General features: G+C 47.4%; 5 protein-coding genes across 5 annotated transcripts; all 5 read right to left on the bottom strand.

The window, feature by feature from the left end:
- Positions 1–1,159: 1,159 nt before the first annotated feature.
- Positions 1,160–3,915, bottom strand: J7T55_007846 (uncharacterized protein; the record flags this gene model as incomplete). Its single annotated transcript, XM_053130980.1, has 2 exons — positions 1,160–2,652; positions 2,724–3,915. 2 exons carry the CDS (start codon positions 3,913–3,915, stop codon positions 1,160–1,162), a joined length of 2,685 nt encoding a protein of 894 aa, XP_052990682.1.
- A 1,440-nt stretch (positions 3,916–5,355) lies between these two features.
- Positions 5,356–6,487, bottom strand: J7T55_007845 (small COPII coat GTPase; the record flags this gene model as incomplete). The annotated part of the gene is made up of 5 exons (XM_053130979.1): positions 5,356–5,696; positions 5,849–5,914; positions 6,000–6,039; positions 6,215–6,318; positions 6,469–6,487. The coding sequence occupies 5 exons, from the start codon at positions 6,485–6,487 to the stop codon at positions 5,356–5,358; spliced, it is 570 nt and encodes a 189-aa protein (XP_052990681.1).
- A 1,194-nt stretch (positions 6,488–7,681) lies between these two features.
- On the bottom strand, positions 7,682–9,943 carry J7T55_007844 (uncharacterized protein; the record flags this gene model as incomplete). The annotated part of the gene is made up of 1 exon (XM_053130978.1): positions 7,682–9,943. The coding sequence occupies one exon, from the start codon at positions 9,941–9,943 to the stop codon at positions 7,682–7,684; it is 2,262 nt and encodes a 753-aa protein (XP_052990680.1).
- Positions 9,944–14,345: 4,402 nt separating this feature from the next.
- Positions 14,346–15,127, bottom strand: J7T55_007843 (uncharacterized protein; the record flags this gene model as incomplete). Its single annotated transcript, XM_053130977.1, has 3 exons — positions 14,346–14,539; positions 14,651–14,758; positions 14,959–15,127. 3 exons carry the CDS (start codon positions 15,125–15,127, stop codon positions 14,346–14,348), a joined length of 471 nt encoding a protein of 156 aa, XP_052990679.1.
- Positions 15,128–15,397: 270 nt separating this feature from the next.
- On the bottom strand, positions 15,398–16,333 carry J7T55_007842 (uncharacterized protein; the record flags this gene model as incomplete). Its single annotated transcript, XM_053130976.1, has 3 exons — positions 15,398–15,933; positions 16,013–16,108; positions 16,309–16,333. The coding sequence occupies 3 exons, from the start codon at positions 16,331–16,333 to the stop codon at positions 15,398–15,400; spliced, it is 657 nt and encodes a 218-aa protein (XP_052990678.1).
- Positions 16,334–21,055: the final 4,722 nt, after the last annotated feature.

Genomic DNA, 21,055 nt, shown 5'->3' with positions numbered 1-21,055 from the left:
GCAAATAAGGTATCCATTTTTCCCGTATTTCCCGATGGGGCAGGTTTCCTAATCCGCGGTGCTGAGTCGGGGAAATTTCGAGGTATATGCGGAGGGAAATTTTTCTGTGCGGGTACTGAGAGCACTTTACGCTATAGGTAGGTTAGTCGGGGGGGTCTAGGCTTCTTCGCTGGTTTTTCTGGAATGATCAGTACAAGTCAATCGATCCCGTGACTTCACGGTAGAACTCGGGAGTGATACGGATTGGTATGGAGGCATTTTGTGTTTGTGTCTGTGGATACTTGGGGGTCACGATTGTAGCATACCTTCGTGGACTCAAACACTGTGAAGTGCTGGTTTATGATTGTAGCGGTACACAGTCCGCTACTCCTGTTTTCCTTCACTCGACCCCTTCTGCATGGCACCACCCAGGTGTATCAGAGATGGACCGCAGCCCAGCCCGCATTCGTGTCATTGTGCACATATCGTCCATCGTTCTGCAGGTGGGCCCATCGGGGAAGAGAACTCACTGGCCCATGAGTTTTGCAACAAGCGAGAGAGAGAAAAATAACGGCGCACCCATATCTATATTTCCACGTGGTTGCGTGAGGACCTAGGTCGTAGACTCCGGTGAGCAGGCGCCATGAATGAGGCAATTCAGCATATATCAGCCAACCTGTGGGCTTGACCACAGCGTCGCAAGCAGAGTGATGATCGATCCTGAGAAGCTGGCCAAACCACGAACACTTCTGTCTCGCTCTGGGGTGATTTGAAGCCCCACACTGTAGTAAGTAATTCGAGCCACCAGCCAGTCCGTCATCACGACACAGCAAGCCGTATTCAGGGCCTTCCGGCGTCACGCATGTCCTATACTTACTCTCAAGTTAAACTAATCCAAACACACAAGACTTAACAGTTAACAGTGCATAGCCAATCATGCTTTTCTTTTATATAGCTATGCACTACCCATACAACCACAAAACCCAATAAAACTCCTATGCCTGTCTTCCTTCTGCCAAAAATATCTATTTGCCCCAGAGGTGGTGGGACTAAAAACTCCACGCCATGTGTGTCGACACCAACAACCAAAGAACAGCCCGAAATCCAGACAGACAACCCCCATGCAGTAACACGTCTAATCACCACCTACACAGACTCAGTCTCTTGTCATCTCGATTCCCTACCGCTGCTCCTCCTTGACATCGACCTCAAGCAGCACATCCCTCTCCCCGTCCCCGGTGCCCTCTACGCTCTCCAGCACCTCCTCGTTGTCATCCTCAAATCTCGGGTCCTCTTCTCCCTCCTCGTCCTCATCCTCTTCCTCTTCATCATCGATGACAGCGCTCTCCGCAAACGACACATCCATCTCATCGGCGGTGGTCTCGTCCTCAGTGGCAGTGACACTACTACCACCAGTCACATCAATCTCACCGCTACCCCCCTGACCACTCAGACGGCCCCTAAGCAAGCTCCTGAAATCCTCCTCATCAAGAATACTCTCCCTGCCCCTGCCAGCCCCGATACCACCAGTAACCAGGTCCAGCCCCCTCGTCTGGCGGCGGCCGAGCTCGACGAGCCTCTCGACCTTGAGGCGGTTGGCGACGAACTTGAGCGTGGGGAAGGCGCTCTGCTGGCCCTCGTGGATCATGCGGGCGAGGCGGGCCGGGGTCGGGTCGGAGAGGATGTGGGCAAAGTCCATGGCGACGCTGCGCGGCCAGATGGTGATGGTGCCGCCGAAGCCGGCCTGCAGCCAGACCTGGCTCCAGTCCTGGCCCAAGGGCCGGGGGAGCAGCTCCAGCTGCCGCAGGATCTTGAGCCACTTGGTCAGGTCGAGCTTGATGTACTGCTCGGCGGCGGAGCCGAGGAAGCCGCCGCGCCACCCGCGCCCGCGCCGGTGCGTCACCGGCTGGCCCACGGACCCGCGCGAGCTGAAGAAGAAGAGGTTGATGTGCGGGTTCACCTGCGACACGATGGTGAAGTTGACGTTGAAGTGGAGGTTGAGCGCCTTGACGGGGATGTCGGTGCGCAGGGAGCCGTCCTTCCACTTGTGGCCGAACGAGTACGGGGCCAGCGTGCCGTCGCGCTGCTTCATCATCAGCACGACGGGGTTCAGGATCCCGGGGACGGCGGCGGACGCCAGCACCGCCGACCACACGACGCAGTCCGGGCTGGTCAGGTAGTTGCACAGCATGGTTGGGCTGTGCGGGTCGGCGGGGACGCACGACACGTTGAGGATGCGCCCCGTGCGCTCGTACGCCTCACGGAACGTCATGGACCCGTGCGTCCACCACGCGCACTGCCGCGCCCAGTCCACCGAGTCGAACCGCGCCCCCGTCCGGTACCACCGCCGGAACCACGTCGTGAACGGCTCCGAGCATGCCGTGATCTTGCTCGCCAGCGCGGGCACCAGCAGCTGCTTCAGCTCCTCGTTGGTCCGCGTCGCCACCAGCCCCGCCACCAGCGCGCCCCCGCTCGTCCCCGTGATCACGTCCGGCAGGAGGTCCTCCTCCAGCAGCGCCTTGACCACGCCGAAGTGGTAGTAGGCAAAGGTCGCCCCGCCCGACAGGCACAGCGCTGTCCGACCATAGTTGCCATGTAGGCTCCTGAACAGCTCGCGCTTGTCGTCGAGCTGCATCTGCTTGGTATCCAGGATGAACTTGAGGCTCTTCTCCACTGTTTGGTTCTCATATTAGCATCCACAGCAACAAGAGTAAGAAACACCTGAGTCAACTCCTGCGACATACCTTCGTCGACATGGTTCTGCACAAGATTCTTGGTGCCGTAGTACGTCTGAGAGTACAGCCTCGGGTTCTCGACGCCAACAAAGTTATTCTTGACGCACGCCGTCAGCAGGGCCCTCAGCGCCTCGACAGCCTTCTCGCCGTCCTGGCGCTCGTCGCTCTCGACAATGTGGCCCTCGGCGATCTTCCTCTCCACGGCCTCGGCCTTCTCGCGGCTCTTCTTGAGGCTGTCCCAGACGCGGCGCACCGTCTTCCAGTCGTAGTAGGCAAACTCGTTGGTCTCCTTCCAGGCCGAGTTGCCAAGGAACTCGTCGAGCTCGCGCGCGGCGGCCCGCCACTCGCGGTAGCCGGACGTGGCGCGCATGTTGCGCCGCAGCTGCTCGCGCCGCCCGCGCCAGCTGATGAAGTACTCGTAGAACCAGATGTAGTACCGCGTCAGCACGTAGGCCATCGCCAGCCCCAGCACCCACCCGCTCACGAACAGCAGGAACGGCCACTTCAGCAGCCCGTACAGGTAGCCCTCGCGCGTCTCGTCCTTGGTGCGCCGCCCCGGCCGCGCCGTCCGTGGACGCTTGTGCCGCCGCTTGCCGTGCCCCTTGGCACCTGTAGCTCCGCTGCTGCCACCACCAGCTCCTCCTCCTGATGTACCGGACCTCGCTACTTTCTGGTGTACCGGCGCCCAGTCATTTTGTGCCGTGATGAACAGGCTGTCCCGCGGCTGCATTGGCACGTTGGCAGTCCCATTACCACTGCCATTGCCATTTACGCTATTCCCATTCGGCAGCGAAGGCGCAGAGACGTCCGCCGCCGCAGCCGCGGCGTGCGCAGCCACCTCCTGGGGGTCCTCCTCCTCCTCCTTGCCGCCTCCCTTGCCCCCGGACTCCGGGATTGCGCTCGACTGCCGGCGCGTGACGCTGTTGTCGAAGCTGCTGCGCTTGGCGCTGCCGGGGATGGGGCTGCCGAGGCGGATGGTGGAGACGTCTTCGGTGCTGTGGGCGGGGTCCGGGGCGGAGAGGGCCTGGATGAAGGCCTCGCGGGCCTCGGGGGAAAGGAAGTCGACGTCGAAGTCCGGCAGGAGCGAGGGGTCGAAGGCGTCGCGCGGGAAGCCGTAGTTCTTGTCCGGGACGACGACGGGCGGCCTCTCGTCGTCGTCGTCGTCGTCTACTGCTGCTCGTTTCTCCTGTTCTCGCGCCATGGCTGGTTGCTGCTGCTCGGCTGAGTGGCAAGACGCTTGGGTGTTATACCATGTCTGAGGGATGGAAGCTGACTGCAGAGGGAGCAACGGAACACAGAGGGTATAGAAGGTATGGAGCTGAAAAGCCTTGTGTCTCGGGTGGTTTGGTCTTGTATAGTCTGTCTAGTCTTTTCTAGACAATGCTTTCAAAGAGAACAATAACTAGATGAAAAGAGAAATGACTACACGTGTATTCGATCACGAGTTCCCAAGTCTAGCTGCAAAAATAAGAAAAGAGAAGAGTGAGGTGAGACAAGGGGGATCATGTGCGATGCCAGAGAGTTTGAATATGCAGTCAGTCTTTCAGTCAGTCGGTCATTTAGTCAGGGCAGGTCTGTCGCAAGCTATGGTTCGTCGTCGGGTTCGTCCATGTGTTCAGGGGACTGGGCTGAACCGACCCGAAATGACGTCGCCTTTTTTTTTCGGTTGGGGAACTGCAGGGCCGCAGCAGCCACTGTGGAATGGGGGGGCAATGGCAATGCACGGGGAATCGGGGGTTGTTACGCCTGCGGTACAGCAACTTCGGCTGACGTTACCGAGGCCTAGCGGGTCCAATTTTGGGGGGCAGATCCCTTATTCTCTCCCATATATAGGCACAGGCACAGTCCAACGGTTGCCGAGGGGTCTGGAATGCCCATCGAACAAGTCGGTCTCGCCAGTGGGCAACGAGGATAAGCAGACAAGAGCACAAACTCTCCTGATGCTTACCTATCCAGGTAGAGAGTATCACGAGCTCCACGGCAACAGACCTCGGGACGACTGCTCGAATTCCCAACAATTTCATCTTCGAGTGATCGTTCCGTCCATATACCCGTCTGCAGAGAACGAGAGCACTCGGGTGACTTGTTCTTCTTATAGTGCTGCACCACTTGTGGTGTTGCTTGTTTCCTGAGCATCACCGAGGAAGCATAAAAATATGCAAAAAAACACACGCACAAATATGTGCATTTACACATAGACACATATTCTAGTGGTAAACCCTTTTCGATTATAAAAAACAACGAGCATGCAACGCCATGCGGCCAGTAGTTAGTTCTTCCCCGTCACAGGACGAACATGTAAAAACAAACACACACCAAGATAGAGATCTTGTCGTCATCCATCCATCTTTCCTCTACGCCCTCGAATCTTTCCTTTCCCCCTGATTGTCCATGCATCCGTCGCTTTCGTCGTCATTTCGGCTGCAGGTGGAGAATGAATACCCAAGTGAGAGAAAGAGCCATCTATAGTCTCTGTGTGACAGAGAGAGAGAGAGCCAGAGAGAGCTGCGGGTTCCCGCTACCCACAGCAGCCTGCAGCTATTCCCCACTGCTTTGTCTTGCACCGCGAACTCCGGGCGAAGGTGGCATCCCTAAAGATAGTACCCACACCATCCTCCCGGAAATACAGGCCGCTGGCAGCTCAGACGTACTGGCTCAGCCACCGGATGCCCTCGCCGTAGCCCTGGCGCATGACGACAGAGCACATGAAGACCTCGACGGGCCGGATGCCCTCGAGCGGGACCTTGCCCTTGCCCGTGGTCTGGTACATGCCCAGCTGGTGGCGCAGCTCGTCCTCGGACACGGCGTCCGGGTGGTCGATCTTGTTGCCCAGGATCACGAACGGCACCTTGGATAGCTCCTCCATCTGCAGGAGCGCATCCAGCTCCGCCTTGGCCTCCACGAATCGCTCGTGGTCCTTGGCGTCCACCAGAAACACGATCCCGTTCACTTCGGGGAAGTAGTCCCTCCACAGGCGTCGTGCTGTTTATGGGTTTTCTTGTTAGTAAACAGCCCTTGTATGCCCGCGGGATTTTGAAAAGGAGTGTGTCTCTCGGATATGTTTGTTTGTTTGTTTGCTTGTTCGTTCGTTCAAGATGTATGTTGGCTGGTTGAAAATGGGGTGCTTCCCGTACCTTGCTGGTGACCTCCCAGGTCGAAAGTCGTAAACCTCACATTGCCGATCGCGAGTTCCTCAGAAGCTGTGTTGCCCAGGTCAGCACGCCTGGCGCGGAGTATGTGACAAGACACAAGTCTCGCAAAGTTTTCGGTGATCCGGCTACTCACTAGGGTGGAGGGTGGGCTGGAGGATGGCAACTCGGTCGTTCTGTGAACACAAGTCTGGTCAGCTTATCTGCTGCCCTTCTTCCCTTTTCTTATCGGCTGAGGTGGATGATCGATCGATCAAATAAAGACATGCCGGAGTCGGTGATTGGCCTCAGGTCATGATGCCCCTCCCCGTCCGGCGTTCGTCTTCAGGGCATCGTGGGGTGGTGACGCACCTTGAGCATGTGCAGCAGGGTCGTCTTGCCGGCGTTGTCGAGGCCGAGGAACAGCAGCTTGGCGTGCTTGTTCAGCAGGCCGAGCGACGAGAGGACGTCGTAGACTGTAGAAAATAAGACCTCGTGTCAGCCAACGTGTCCGTTCTGTCCTATCCTTTCGTGGGGAGGCGAGTATTTGCTCGCCCCGGGCGGCTCGGTCTCCCGATAGCTCTCCAGCTCCGTCCGAGGTTGAGGGTGTAGGAGAAAGCACATACACCAGTTGATAATCCACATCTTGGCCGGCTGTGGTCGAGGTCGAGGCTGCGTCTTCTTGTTGTTGATGTGGCTGGTAGGAGGGTGACGGCGGCGTGGTCGAGTCTAGGAAAAAGAAGTTGGATGGTGGCGTGGGGGAGAAAGTGTTGGTGGACAAGGGGACTGACTGACTGACAGACTGCAAATGCAATCCGTGTTCGTTTGGTCGCTTTCGGGCTTGATGACAGCAGGTTCAGCCCGGCCCAGGCCAGGCCTGGCATGGGTACTGTCTAGCTGGCAGCAAAAGCGGATCGGCCAATGACAATGGGTCTGACCGCTTACATAACTGTCATCCTTGGCATTGCACTGGGCAACCCAAAACCGCCTTCACTCACTATTTTGGGCGCAGAGGCGAAGCTACCCTATTCTATGCCTCATCTGTAGCCTCATCTTGTCGAAATGCTAGCTTGCTTTCCTGACACTCGCTGTCCGTCTCATACGCAATTAATGACAGATTATTCAGATCAGCATATACAAGAAGAGTCCGAGTCACTCTTTGATGATTCAGCCTTGATTGCCACGCATGTACAACCAAATTGCACCAAACTCTCACTCACCATCGTCATCAGCAGACCCGAGTCGCAGACAGTATCACACAACATCATCAATATGCATCGAGATTGACTTGTCAGGTTTTGAGTATACAGTAAAGATGTCGATTGTCTTCATCTCCTATCTGGTGGTATCACAATTTGACCCGTCATCCCACTCCTCCACACTTGCATACCTCAAGTGTCAAAAACGCCATGCAATGCCAGTCATCAATGCTGCAGATTGAATGAAATATGTCCAACGAATGAGGTAGAAAGACCATAATGAATATGCGTCCTTTTTCAATGGTATACATGCCTATGAAAAGGCAAATATAGAACTGCTATGTACAGTGTAAAAAGACGGGACCCCACCCTCACTTAGCCTCCAGAGAAAAATCCAAATGCTGGGTATCCGTAGAATGGTGAAGAGGAAGACAAAGGAGAAAAGCCCCACTAGATAATATATGAACGAAAAGACTGATGCTGTCATGGCTCGTCAAGATTTTGCGCCAGGTCCCCCTCCCAAAAGTAGAAAAGCCTCCCACCCCAGATGCAATTGCGCCAATGGCTTGGGTATGGATGGGTAAATGTTAAAAAAAAGACAACTCCGTACCGTCCTGTCCCATTTGCCAAGCCCTTTGGCCTAGATGGAAATGACATAGTTGCCCTGGCCCATCTTACCGGCCAGTATCAATCCAAGTTCTCGCATCCTCTCAGCTCCCTCTCCCGGCTGAGCCTTCTTCTCAGGAATCTGCCCTTTGCGGGCACGATTGCAGTATTTCTGGTAAAATTTCTCCTTTCTGCGCTGGCGCTTGTGTTCCAGGCCCTTGACAATGTCAATGGCGCCTCGCACATGGGCGTTGTCCCTGTTCACCGTGTTGGCCCTGGTCCTCTTGCCTGACTTGACCTGCGCCGGAAAGTAGGCGGCACGGGGCAGAGACTTGGTGTGGGTGAGTCCCGGTCGGGAAGCCAGTGACTTGAAGCCCATGACCTTTTCGGCATGAGTGGGCGACGCTCGAGGTGACTTCGGGCCATGTGCTGGAGCGGGTGACTTGATGCGCTTAGGCGAAGAGCGATCGAAGAGCCGCCGAGGAGATCGACCACGAGCCTTGGGTGGGGGTGAGCGGAGTCGCTTGGGTGGAGGCGAGCGAAGCCTCTTGGGAGAGGCGTTCTCGCCCCTCCGGTGGCGTCTGTCAGCCCTCTCCTCCTCGAGCTCCTCAAGCTCACCATGCAACCACAGATGGTCACCGCTGCCATGGCTGTGCTTGGTGTCTTCCTCATCCTCGTCCTCAGGCTCAGAGGTAGGAAAACTGGGATCGATATCCTGGGGGATGATGCGGAGCTTCTCCTGCTTGCGAGCGGCCAGTCGTGTCAGGTAGGCTTCCTCCAGCGGCCTGTCCTCGTCCATCGTACCACATACGAAGTCGGTGCTGTCGGGCAGTTCTGGGGTCATGGGCCGGCCGGTAAGTCGAGACTGCGAGTGCTTGCCCCGGATATGTTTCCTAGAGCCAGTCGAAGAGTCCGAGTGGTGGTCGCCCAGAGACCAAGGCCGGAAGACCGGGGTGGCATCGGATGCTCTAGCCTGGTGTACGTTGAACGTCCAGAGGTGCAGTCCGTCGTTTTCTTCGTCGTCAGACTCGGCGAACCCGTACTCCTCGTCGGTGTTGTAGCCATCCGAGAAGTCGTCATCCGAGCCATATCCAGACTGTTCGTCCTCCTCAGCATCTTCCTCTTCGACAATTTCGTCGTCCTCATCGTCGCCATTCTCCTCGTCGTCCTCGTCGTCCTCATCGAGAGCCTCTTCGCCTTCCTCCTCTGCTTCTTCCTGCTCGGCTTCCTCTTCTGCCTCCTTGCCGAGTCGACGGATGTCATTCTCTTTCTTGAGCAGGTCGTCCATGGTAAGTCTGGCCTTAGCGATGCACTTCTCCTGGCGGATCCAGTCTTCCTCGGTGGGATGGTCACTGGCAAATTCATGAAAGTGGCAGATTTCACCTTGCAGGTCCTTGGAGTTCGCCGTGATGAATTTTGTCTTGCGAGTGGCAACAGGTGACTGTGCGGATCTCCGAGGAGATGGCCGGACCCGAGGAGCAACAGGTGAGCGAGCCTTCCTCGCGGTGGAAGGTGACTTGTTGACCACAGTTGAGAGAGAACCACTCTCTTCCAGCTTCGACGTCTCCAGGCGCGGCTTCTGTGGCGGGGTCTGCTGGGTACTCGGGCGGGCTGTGCAGGCGAATTTGATGCATGTCTTCCTCGGCTGGGCAGGTTGAGCGACGGCCGGAGCCGGAGCCGGGGCCGGGGCCTTTGGCGCTTCGTCCCTTGGCTTTGCAGTGCAGGCGAAGGAGATGCAACGCTTCTTCGCGATAGCCTCAACGGCGGGATCCTTGGGTGCTTCCGTGGGCTTTGGCGCCTGCTCGTTGGCCGTGTTCGTGAGCGTGGATCTCCTCGGCAGAGAGCCGATGATCTGTATGCCGGATGCGGCATAGTGCTTGTCCATAGGGAGAGCGGCGAACCCAATGCTCGGGAGGCGAGGGCTGGGAGTGTTGGTCCTGGCTGGGGTGCTCATGCCAGTGTCGCTGGTCAGGTCAGCCGTGGAAGCCAGCGAGATCTGGCTGGTGATGGATCGTCGTCGTCGCGAGGCGGCGGCAACGGGAGTGCTATCAGGCGACTCGCCCTCGGAAGCGCTTTGCAGGGCCTGTGTCAGGAGCGAGGCGTGATGCTCTCTGGCCTTGGTGACGGATGCCCTCCTGAACTGGGGTGTCATGCTGTTGTTCGCCATGGTCGAATCTGGTGGCTCGTCGGCGTCGGCTGCGGCGTCCTCCTCGGCGACAGATTCGACGTTTGCGGAGTGGGAGCTCCAGGCCAGCACGTTTGACGTGGCGCTGCCGTGGGCTGGATATCTCAACATTATGGAATACTGGTGGTTTCTGCGTGTCTGTGGGTGTGTAGATCGGGGTGTCGAAGGCGACGTTAGGGTTGCAGTGGTGATTATATGCAGGTATGCTGCGTCGTCGGTTGGTGACGCAGGACAGATCAGACTCGAGGCGGATCGGATGACTGTTGGTCGCGTCCAGCCGGTCAAGAGACCAGAGATGTGCTCTGTCGAGAGATCTGTTGGTGGGTGCAGCCCTCCAATTCAGGTCTCAGTGCCCAGGAGGTTGCGCAAAGGTGTCCCTAGGGACAGTGTTGCTATAAGGCCAGGAACATTGTCGAGTGTGCAGAGAAGGTGGTGTGGGTTAGGCGGAAGGATAGAGTAAACGGTTGGTGTTTGGAAAAGTCGGTTCCGTGGGTCGTGGCCAGTCCAAGGTCAGTCTCTGGGCCTCTGCAATGTCTCGAGGATGTTTTCAAATCCAGGGTCCGGACCAAGTGGCCTTGGTTTTACGGCGCAGGGCGCAGGAGAGGCGCGGTGAATCCTGTGCGGATGACGTTGAAATGCCAAAGTCAAAAGTCGGGTGGGTGGCGCAGAAGGACCTGGCGAGGTGACGGGGAGCCGGGTTTATGTGATGTGCTGCTTTGACAACACAGCGGAGATCAACGAGCAATGCAATGAGCAATGATCAACGGTTGTGTCCAGAACAGGATTCTGATCTGCTCTCCAAGTTTGTCGTGTATGTGAGAATTTGAGTTTGTGTGTTTTTCTGGGTGTGGTTGTGGGTGGGCGAGGGCGAGGGCGAGGGAGAAATACCGAGAGCGGACGAGGGAGATTTGGGAGGGAGAGAGGGAGCTAGTTACATGTTATTCCCTCGCGCATATGAGTGAGAGCGCATGAGTGAGTGAGTGATTGAGTGCGTGGGTGCGACCGCAAATGCATGTGTGTGTGTGTGTGTGTGTGTGTGTGTATTAGTCCTGTTAGTGTGAGCCCTGCATTTGGGGGGTCCTTGGAACTTGGACCTTGGGGGTGGTGCATGGGGCGCTGGGGCATGGGGGTGAGCAGTCAATCAGTCAATCAGTCAGTCAGTCAGTTAGCACTGGCAGTACGGAAAAAGGCGCTCTCAGGGGGGAAAGGCAAATGCGCTTGTTGGAGAAAAAAGAAAATTCCTGCAAAAAGGGCCCGTGTCCAGGCGTGCCAGGGCAGGGCAAGGGCAGCTACAGTACAGGAACAGCACAGTACAGTGGTACGTTACCGTTCTTAGTACAGGCCTACTCACCGACTGGCTGGAGTGTACCTGCGAAAACGTGGGACAACACATGTGCTGGGGAGTAGCTGCGAGCTAGCACGCGAGTGGCCGAATGGCCGAGTGACTGACTGAGCTGACTACAGACTACCTAACTACTGGCCACTGACGGACGGACGGCTTTTCGCCGGAACCAGAAATCGCTTGCTTTGCTCACCGTTTTTTCGTCAAAACGGTCCCCTTGTCTGCCAGCCTGCCAGCCTGCCCGGTCCTGCCTGCCCTGCCCTGCCCTGCCCTGCCCAGTCCCTGCCCTCCCCCCAACCAGAACCACAACCAAGACTCGTGCTTTCCGCCAATGCTGCAGCCATTGGACGCAGGTGCCAACAAAGTGGTCCTGTCATTTGTCACAAGTCGCCTACAGGCCCAGCACACAGCAATACAACCAGACATCTAAGATATGCCCGCTTCTGTCTCGTGGTGATGACGGCAATGTCACATTCCAATCCCATTCTACTCTGCTCCCCAGCTGGCCCCAGGTGGGTTATGGAGATTAGTTGGCCCGGCACTACCTACAAGGCACCCTGTCCACAATCCTCCCGCCCAATCCATCAATCAAAATAAACAAATCTTGCGAGACAGTGAGATCCTCGTTGAGGCATATTCTGGCCCCCGGCCTTGGAACTTGTCCGAGTAACTGTAGACTAATCGATATGGTAATAACAGAACAATAAGGGGCCTTCCCTGTGGGCTCGTGGGATCGATCTGGCCCGGCTCATCTCTCGAGACATCTGAGCGCCCAGGCCACAAAAACTTTTCAGCCCAACAGAAACAGAAACAGAAACATACAAGCGCATTCAAAATTCTCCATGCTGTGCTCTGGCTCACGGCTCACGGGCTCACGGCTCGAGGCTTGCGGCTCACGGCTTACTGCCTCGCGAACCGTGTTGCACAGTCAGAACATCAGTCAGGGGAACTGTGTTTGTGTCAGCAAGCCTGCACAACCTCGCTCATCCCGGGCCCCCTCTGGCAAGTTCCGCACGTTGCAGCACTGTGGAGTCTTCTCCTCTTCTCCTCTGGAGGCTCCTCCTCCTCTCATCCGCCCGCTGGCCGCCCCGACTACCGCCCTCTCTTCCCACCCTTTCCTCTCCGGGGACCCCAAGCTCCCCTCCAGCATTAACTAACAACCAACCAACGCTACAACACACGGGGCTTCCCTTCCCTTTGCAAGGCTCGCCAGTTCAAACATAGCGCCATGCCATCCAGTCTGCCACTTCTCACCGACTCTTACCCGTCGAGCTAGGTGCTCTTCTATGGTCTAATAAGCCTGGCCCGTCACGCCGCCAACGACCAACAAATTTGGACCTGGATCTGAAATCCTGCCATGTGCTGCTGCTGCTGCTGCTAATGCTGCATGTGCCAGCGCAGAGCTAACACACGACCGACGAGCACTCGCGAATCGCGGCCGCGGATTTCCAAGTCATGGGGCTCGCCGTCAAAAGTTTATCCCATCTCTTCGGCAGCAACAGTCTAACTTTTGACGCATGCGACGGGCGAATTGGCTACCTGTGTGTGCTGCTTGCGCCCTTGCTGGTGACGGCAAGCGGCATGCAATACAACTAATGCCTTCTGCTGCCACCCGTCATCTCAAAAGTATGTCAAGAAACGGTTCCCGGCCTCGCATTCGTGACGACAATATTGCTCTAGTGGGTATCTCGGCCCTACAGGACGGATGATGGGACGGCGAGAGCAGCGGTGAGAGTCTGTGCGGCGCCCTCCCTTCCCTATCCCATCAAAGAAAGAGAAAAAAATGTCACCATCAAAGATTTGGCGGCTCATCCGTAGCCGATCCGAAGCGAGATCGTTTCTGGCGAGAATGCTCCCCTCCCCACAGCTTGCCTGCATGTGCGATGCTCCTCACCACGCAGTAGACTAGCAGCTGGTTCGCGCTACCGCCAGTCATCCGCCGAAGGAAGACTGGATGGCTGGCTGACTGTCTGTCAGCATTCCGCATAAACGACACCTAATAGCGTCGTGCTGATGGCTGCACACGAGGACATGAGCATGCCGTCTGGCCGAGGGCCCAGTCAGCTCAATCAAGCAATGCATAGTAATTGCCTCTGAGGCAACGCCCCCTCCGAATCACTGATAAGCGTTGTTGTGAGTCGTCGCCGGAAGCGGGCAAGGGAGGCGGACGACGAGGCGTCGTCAATCTTCTTGAAAGGGCCAAGACCGTTTTCCACCATCGCCCTCCCTGGTGAAACACGGGCACTGCAGCCAGAGACAGACACAGTCTGCAGGCTCCGTCTCGCCGTCTCTCGTCACAGTAGATAGATCACCAGCAGGCCGGCTCGCCGCATGCCCGCGGACCGTTTCTGCAGGTTACGCTACGCACTGCGAGGCTAAACTGCATCCTGCCGGTCTTGCCTTTCCCAGAGGTGCTTGTCTCAGGGGCAGGACCGATGGCGCGTCTTGGAAGAAACGCCCTCCCGCAAGTCCCTCAAGCCCTGAAAGCCACCTCGAGCCTCGAAAAGAATTCTCCTTTGAGGAAAGGCCATGACTCGACCCTTACTATATTGGTGAGACAGGAGGGAGCTCTCCTGCGAACTCTGGCCTCAGTCTCCTTAGTACCTACAGGAGGTCACCTTGTCAGTTCAGCTCTCACGATTCGAGACCGCCCTACGGTGGGTTGTCAGGTTGTCTATCAGTCATGCAGCGGGCTCAACACACGACTGTACAACTAATTCTGTACGGTAGGCGCTCGCAACGGATGCTTCTGGGCTCCTGTGAAACACGGCCACGAGCAGCCTCCCAGCTACGGGACCCGAGCGAACAAAGCTCAGATCCTTGCAAGCCGCGTAGATTCGGCTCCTGTCTCGGCGGTCCACAGGCCCACGAATGCTACCCCCCAGCTTCTGCAGGGTAGCACTTCTTTGTTCCCCCCGGAGCCGCGGAGCGGGCCAATGTTTCGAGGAACAGGACAGGCACTGAGTGAGGTGAGGTGGCAGTCTTGTCATTCTGGCTTCATCGTCGCCTCCTCACCGCAACCCAAGACCCAGCAGCATCCACTGAGAGCTCACCGACAGCGCTTTGGTTCTGCGCGGCGCGCAGGGGAAGGTTGAATGCAAGGGCTCGTTCCAAACCCCCATTCATTCACAAACGATCTACTGCCGGATGTTGGTTGACAATTGGCACATGTCAAAACGTCTCCCGCTCACACTGGGGCACTGAGTCCCTCAGCAACAAGGCACGGACGGCCCCGTGGCCCTGAGCCCCAAGCCGATGGAATTGGGCGGTTAGCAGTGAAGATGCCCCAAGACTTTTGCCAATCCCAGTGATGAAATGTAGATCTGCAACGCTCATCACCGCCTGCTGGAGGTTGTCTTTATGCGCTACGGATCTTGGTCCCGATCCGACATCTATCCGTCCAATCCATCCACCCTGCCCTAACCTATTTTCTTTGCTCAAACCATCTCAACCCCACGCCCGAGTCAAGCAAGGACGCAGCGTGTCTGCTGTCATTGTCAGGCCGTATGGCTGCGTGCACACACACAAATAACCCCGCAACCCGAAAGCGCGCGGGTTCGGGATTGGCGCGACGCAGGCCCTCTCTGCAGTCTGTCGCGTTCCCAAACCTGCATGTGGTCCCTCGTGCTCCCCTTGTCCTTCCCTCTGACAAGGCAGGCGAGACGACACATGGGACGTGGGGTTCGTTGGTGGCAACCGCGCCTACGAGATAATAATCCGGGACGCGGGGAGGAAGGCTGAGGGCTGAGGGGAAGGAGGAGCAAGTATGAACCCAAAATGCTACGCCCGCCCATCTTGTTCCCCAGCACGATGACGCCACGGATGCATGAAACTGCTGCTCGCTGCGCGAGCTTCCTGGCGGCCACGACGACGCCCTGGTCCTGCTCTAACCTGGCGGCCTGGTAGCCCCCCTTCCCCCCGCGTGGTGGACTGCTCCTACTGCTGCACCCCATTATGCACGTAAGTGTGGTTTTGTGGGAGACTGCGTCACCGCGACCACTGTAAACTGGGGAGCGAGGGTGGGTTATCGCGACATGTCGCAAGCTTGCGGCGGTAGGCCCAGGGAATGTTCGCTAGGGGTTGGCCCAAGATCCTCCCAGATTCAAGCTTTCCGGGCTGGGAGCTACCCGCGCTTCCAAAAGTGCCGTTTCGAAATGGTCGAAAGACTCGTCAAAACGGGGGGGCGCGACGTTTCCTGGCCTCGTCAAGAAGCCCGCGGCGTGCTAGGCGCCCATCTGAACTTTGCTTCGAATGTTCTTCCCGAGGTCCGAGAAGAAAGCGAGAGAGAGCGAAAAGAGACCGTCCCATTGCCCACGACTTCGTGACAATGCCCTAACAGATACTAGGCCTCTCCCATATTGTCTGGGCCTCAAGAGACAGGACCCCCAACCAAAGGGAACAGCCGCGCCTACGACATCCAGGAATAGATGGCCCCCAGCCCGACGGACGGTCCGACCTTGGCGTGGTTTTGCCTCTTTGAATCCTTCAGGCGTCCGTTTTCCGGACGATGTCCGGGTAAGGGTAGGCCCTTCTCTCTGCCTTTGTCTCTCTCTCTCTTTCTTCCCGTGGCCCGCGAATCGGGCTGGCGTCGGGTACGTTGAAACCGATGCGCTTTCGAAGGGCCGCGAAAGAAGGACAACCGCGCAGCGGCATTTGTTCTTGCCTTCTGGCTGGCGTGTTGTGTGTTTCGAAGTGACGAGCGCGTGATCACAGAAATGGAGAGCCGACCTATCAACCTGACCCGACCTGAGCCCTGAGCCTGAGCATGACTTGTTGAATCTGGCATCTCTGTGCAGATCACCTCTTGGTGCCAAGTTTGAATTCCACCATCAACTCACTTTTGCTATCGGTCACGTATGAATTACCAAAGCGAACCGTAGACAATTCATCCTGCCTTTCACGTGCGTGCTTTGCCTGCCCTCGGGCGCTTCCGGCTGTTGCGGCTGTCACTTGCCTTCAGCTCGGCGGTGGAGGCTTGGTCCGTCCGCCCTTGGCGCCATGGCGGTTGATCTCCCGGGGCGTTGCAGCCATTTTCATTTTTTGGATCAAAATTAAAGAAAGACAAAAAAAAAAGCCCCGAGACACGCAGGCTGATGAACCCTTTGTGCTTGGCAAACGTTGGTCCCCGCCTTACTTCCGAGAGGGTCCAAGACATGCATTTCGTAGACGAGGTCTGTGTTTGGCGCGCCGTGGCTGCGTGGCTGACTCTTGTGCTGCTGAGATCAACAGTAGATTGCTGCTGTCTGTGGAAAGCAAAATGCTACCCCCCCCCCCCTGTCGATTTAGTCAGGCCTGTGCGCACTACTAAAATTTACAAACAGGCTTAGGCACTTACCAATATCCTCTTTATAAGGTTACTATTACTATTAATTACTATAAACTATTACTAACCCCTAATTAAGCGTATTTTTTTTATAGCTTAAAATAGTAAAATTAGATTCTACTTATTATATAAAAGTATACAGCCCTTACTTACCTTAACTAAGAATAATATTTACTTACTTAAATTTATAATTAATATATTTTAATTAACCTTTAAAATAATAATTAAATACTTATTACTATAAAAAACTTACTTATAGCGCTATACTATACAATTTATTAATAATTATATAATACCGCTTAAATAAATATATATATAAAAGCTAATAATAAAAGTAGCTATTAATAAATTGCATATTATTATTATAGCTAAATAAATTATATAATAAAAAAAGCATAATAAAAAAGCTATACTAAAGGCTGCTTTAAAAACCGCTAAAAATAAATTAACTACTACTAAATATATAGCTTAGTATATAGTAAAAAATGCTAAAAAGATTACTAATAAGCTAAATAAAAGTATAATTATCCTTAAAAAAAGTATAAATAGCTTAAAAGTAATTAATAATAACAATTCCACTCCTAAAACAGCTTTATTACCAAAAAAACACTAAAAGTAATATTAAAATCTTAAAAAGCTACTTTATTAACCCACTATAGCAAAAATCTCTAAATAAAATACTAATAACATTAATTATAAAGGTCACTAGCGTTAAGTTCTTTTAAGCGCTACTAATAAAGCACTATACTATTAAACTTAATACTAATTAGCCAGCTTTTAATATCCTTAATCTATAAAAAAACTTATTAACTACTATAAAAAAAAGGTTAAAGTAAAATTTAAAAATAATAAAAATATTATTATTAAATTATACTAACTATATATTAAAGCTAGCTATTAGCAAATACTATAAAATACTTTTTACTAATTAAAATTAGCAAAAAAATACTTAAATTACTTTAAAAAAGTATTTAATTGCTATAATTTAATAAAAATACTCTTTATAAGCAAAAGCCTCTTTTTTTTAACCTTTATATATATTTATAAGGTAACCCTTTAAAGGTTATAAGTAATACTAATACTATAAGCTAACTTATTACTTACTAAACAACTAATAATTAAAGTTTTTAATAAACTATTAAAAATACAGCTTATTACTAGCCTTATAAATAATTTATCTATAATTAAACGCTTTAAAAATATTAAATTGCTTAATAAAAGCTTATTACCCTTAAAAGTTTATAGTAAATTAATTATTACTTATATACTTATAGCAATATATAGTAATTAAAAACCCTTATAAAAAGCTTATAAGCAGCTAATAGTATAGTAAAAGTATAGTTTAAGTATATATTATAAAGCTAATTATTATTATTATAATAAAAGTAACTCCCTATACTAATAATACTATATAAAGCAAAATAATATATATATTAACTTAACTAATAATAATTTATTAAAATAAGTAAAAACAATAATTATTAATAAAGCTACTCTTTATAAGCTATTAGCAAAGCTTCTTTTCTAGTAGCAATAGCAAGCTAAAAGCAACTATAGCAACAAAAAATCTAATAATAATAACATTAGCCTTTTATAGCTATAAAAAAAGTAAAAAAAAAAAGGTTAAGTAAAAAAAAAAAAATTATATAATAATCAACTTATTAATTAACCTTTACGCTTTTAGCTTTAACTATAATTAATTATAATAACTACTATTAATACTACTATTATTATTTAAGCTACTATTATTACTACTATTATTATATATATTATAAGGCTTTAAAAAACTATTAATACTACTACTGCTAATAAAGCTGCCTTTTATAAGTTACTTAAGCAGTTTATAAAAAAAACATAAGCTTACTATAATATTCTTATTACTGCTTTAAATTATTAATAATTAAAAAGTTTTATATAAGGAATTTATACTAAAAATACTATAAAAGCACTTTTATATACTTATAAAAAAAATATAACTAAAAAAGTTGTTAAAAATAATAAAGTATAAAGGTTTAAATTTATAAAAGCTTTATATTAAAAATAATACTTAATTTAATAAAAAGGGTTTATATATAATTATATTAGTTAAAAAGCTTATAAAGCTATATTTAAAGAAAAAAGAGGACTTTTCTAACTTTTTTAAGAGTAGTAAAAGTAATAAGGTAAAGGAAAACTTACTATAGCTATAAGGGCTATAAATATTATTAAAACTATTAATAGCTATAAATAAACATATAAATAAGTTTTTCAATAGTATTTAAAAAAAAAAGTAGTAATAATAATTAAAAAATGTTATAAATAATAAAAAAAAGTAGTTTAATATAATAAAAAAAAGTTTTTTAATAAGTAAAGTAAATATAAGCAATTAAAAGTAAGTATATATAATAAAAGAAAGAAAATTAAATATATTTACTATAATATAGTCTTTTTTTTACTGTAAAGCCTAACTTATATTTATAACCTTAATATTAATCCTTTTGCCTTATAATTAACCTTTATAATATTATTACTATTTTAAATCCTTTATACTTTTAACTATTATTAAATTAATTGCTAATTTAAAACCTTTTTATTAATACTTTTATATAATAAAAATACTTATATATAGCCTTAATATAGTACCTAACTTTTTTTATATAAAAGTATAAGAAATTATTAAATTTTTAATTTAAATTAAAATTATTTATTTTAAATTAATACTAATACTTAATATATTTTTTTAAATTATTAAAATAAGCTTTAATTAAGTTAAAATTAAGAGAATATAATAAGAGATATACTAACTAAATACCCTTTACTTTAATAGTAATATAAATTTATTTATTATAATACTATAAAGTATTATTTATTACTAAAATTAATTATAGCCAGAGTTATAATTATACAGTAAATATATAAATACAAATATAAATACAAATATAAATATAAAAGATTTTCTAAATACAAATATAAATACAAATATAAATAAATAATTTAAATATAAATATAAATATAAATATACTAAATACAAATACAAATATAAATATATATATATATATATATAATAAATATAAATATAAATATAAATACAATTTATAAATAAATTATATTTAAATAAACTTTTTAATATTTTATTAAATTTAGCTAAAAATTAGCTTTATAATAATACTTTTATTATATATTTAACTAATTTTATTAAAATAAAAAAAATAATTTAATAACTTTTTTTTTAATAATAATAATTTCTTTAATATATTTATTTAATAACTAAAACTTTTAATTAAATAAATAAAAATTAAAAATTATTATTTTCTTTTTTACTTATATTAATTTCTAATATATTATTATTTAATAATGCTTTTAATTTTAAATATTCTTTAATTTTAAATAATTTCTTTACTTTTATTTTTTTTTTATTATTATACTTTAAAATTAATAATTATTTTTAAATTATATTTTATAAATTTATATACCTTTTTATAATTATATTTATATTATTATTAAAATTTACTTTAATTATTATAAAAATAACTAAAATAATTAAATATTTTATAATTAATATTAATAAAATAAAGTATATTAATTTATTTAATTTTTATTATTTAAATATTAAAATTTAATAATTAATTAATATTTATATAATTATATTATAATATATACTTATTTATAATATTTTTAAAAAATTTTTAAAATAATTTTTTATTTTATTTTTAATATTTCTTTTTAAATCTTTATTTATAATATTTAAAAATAAAAAATTAAAAATATTAATTTTTTTTTTTTTTTTTTTAGCTTTTTAAATAATATATTTAAATTTAGTTAATTTAAATTAATATAAATATTATTAAATTTAAATTAAATAAGTAATTTAAATTCTTTTTCTTTTTTTTAATAAATTTTAAAATATAAACTATATAATAAAATTAATAAATTAAAATTAATAAAAATATTTAAAAATTTAAACTTACTTTAATACTTTATTTAATAATAACTTTTTTAATATAATAATTTATTTTTTTAATAAGTTTAATTCTTTTTTAAAAATTTTAATATTATATTAAGGGTTAAAAAATATTAAAAATAAATAATATTTATAACTTTTAATATTATTATTTTTTTATTTAAAATTTATTAAAAAATAATTATTTAATTTATTTAAATTAGCTTTTATTATAATAATAAAGCTTTTTATATATAAATATAAATAAATTTAAAATTAATAAAATTAATATTATTAATAATTAAATAAATAAAAAAGTAAATAAATATTAATTTTTTTTTTTTAATATTTAAATTATATTTATTTTTATATAGTTTTTTAAAATTTAATAAAGTTTTATATACTTTTTTTATTAATAAAAAAGTTATATTTAAAATAAAGTATTTTTAACTTTAAAATAAAATAGTAAGTATATAAAAAGTATATAAAATATTTTTTAAATTTATTAATTATTTTTAATTTAAAAATTTTATTTTAATTTTTTTTAATAAATTATAATTAAAATCTTTAATTAATTAATTAATAAGCTTTTAAAAATTTAAGCTAATTTTAATTATTTTTAATAAAAAATTTTATTAA

Source organism: Diaporthe amygdali (assembly GCF_026229845.1).
Source record: "Diaporthe amygdali strain CAA958 chromosome Unknown NODE_25_length_736740_cov_64_583793, whole genome shotgun sequence".
Classification (NCBI taxonomy): Eukaryota; Fungi; Ascomycota; class Sordariomycetes; order Diaporthales; family Diaporthaceae; genus Diaporthe; species Diaporthe amygdali.
This window is presented reverse-complemented; position numbering and strand designations above follow the sequence as displayed.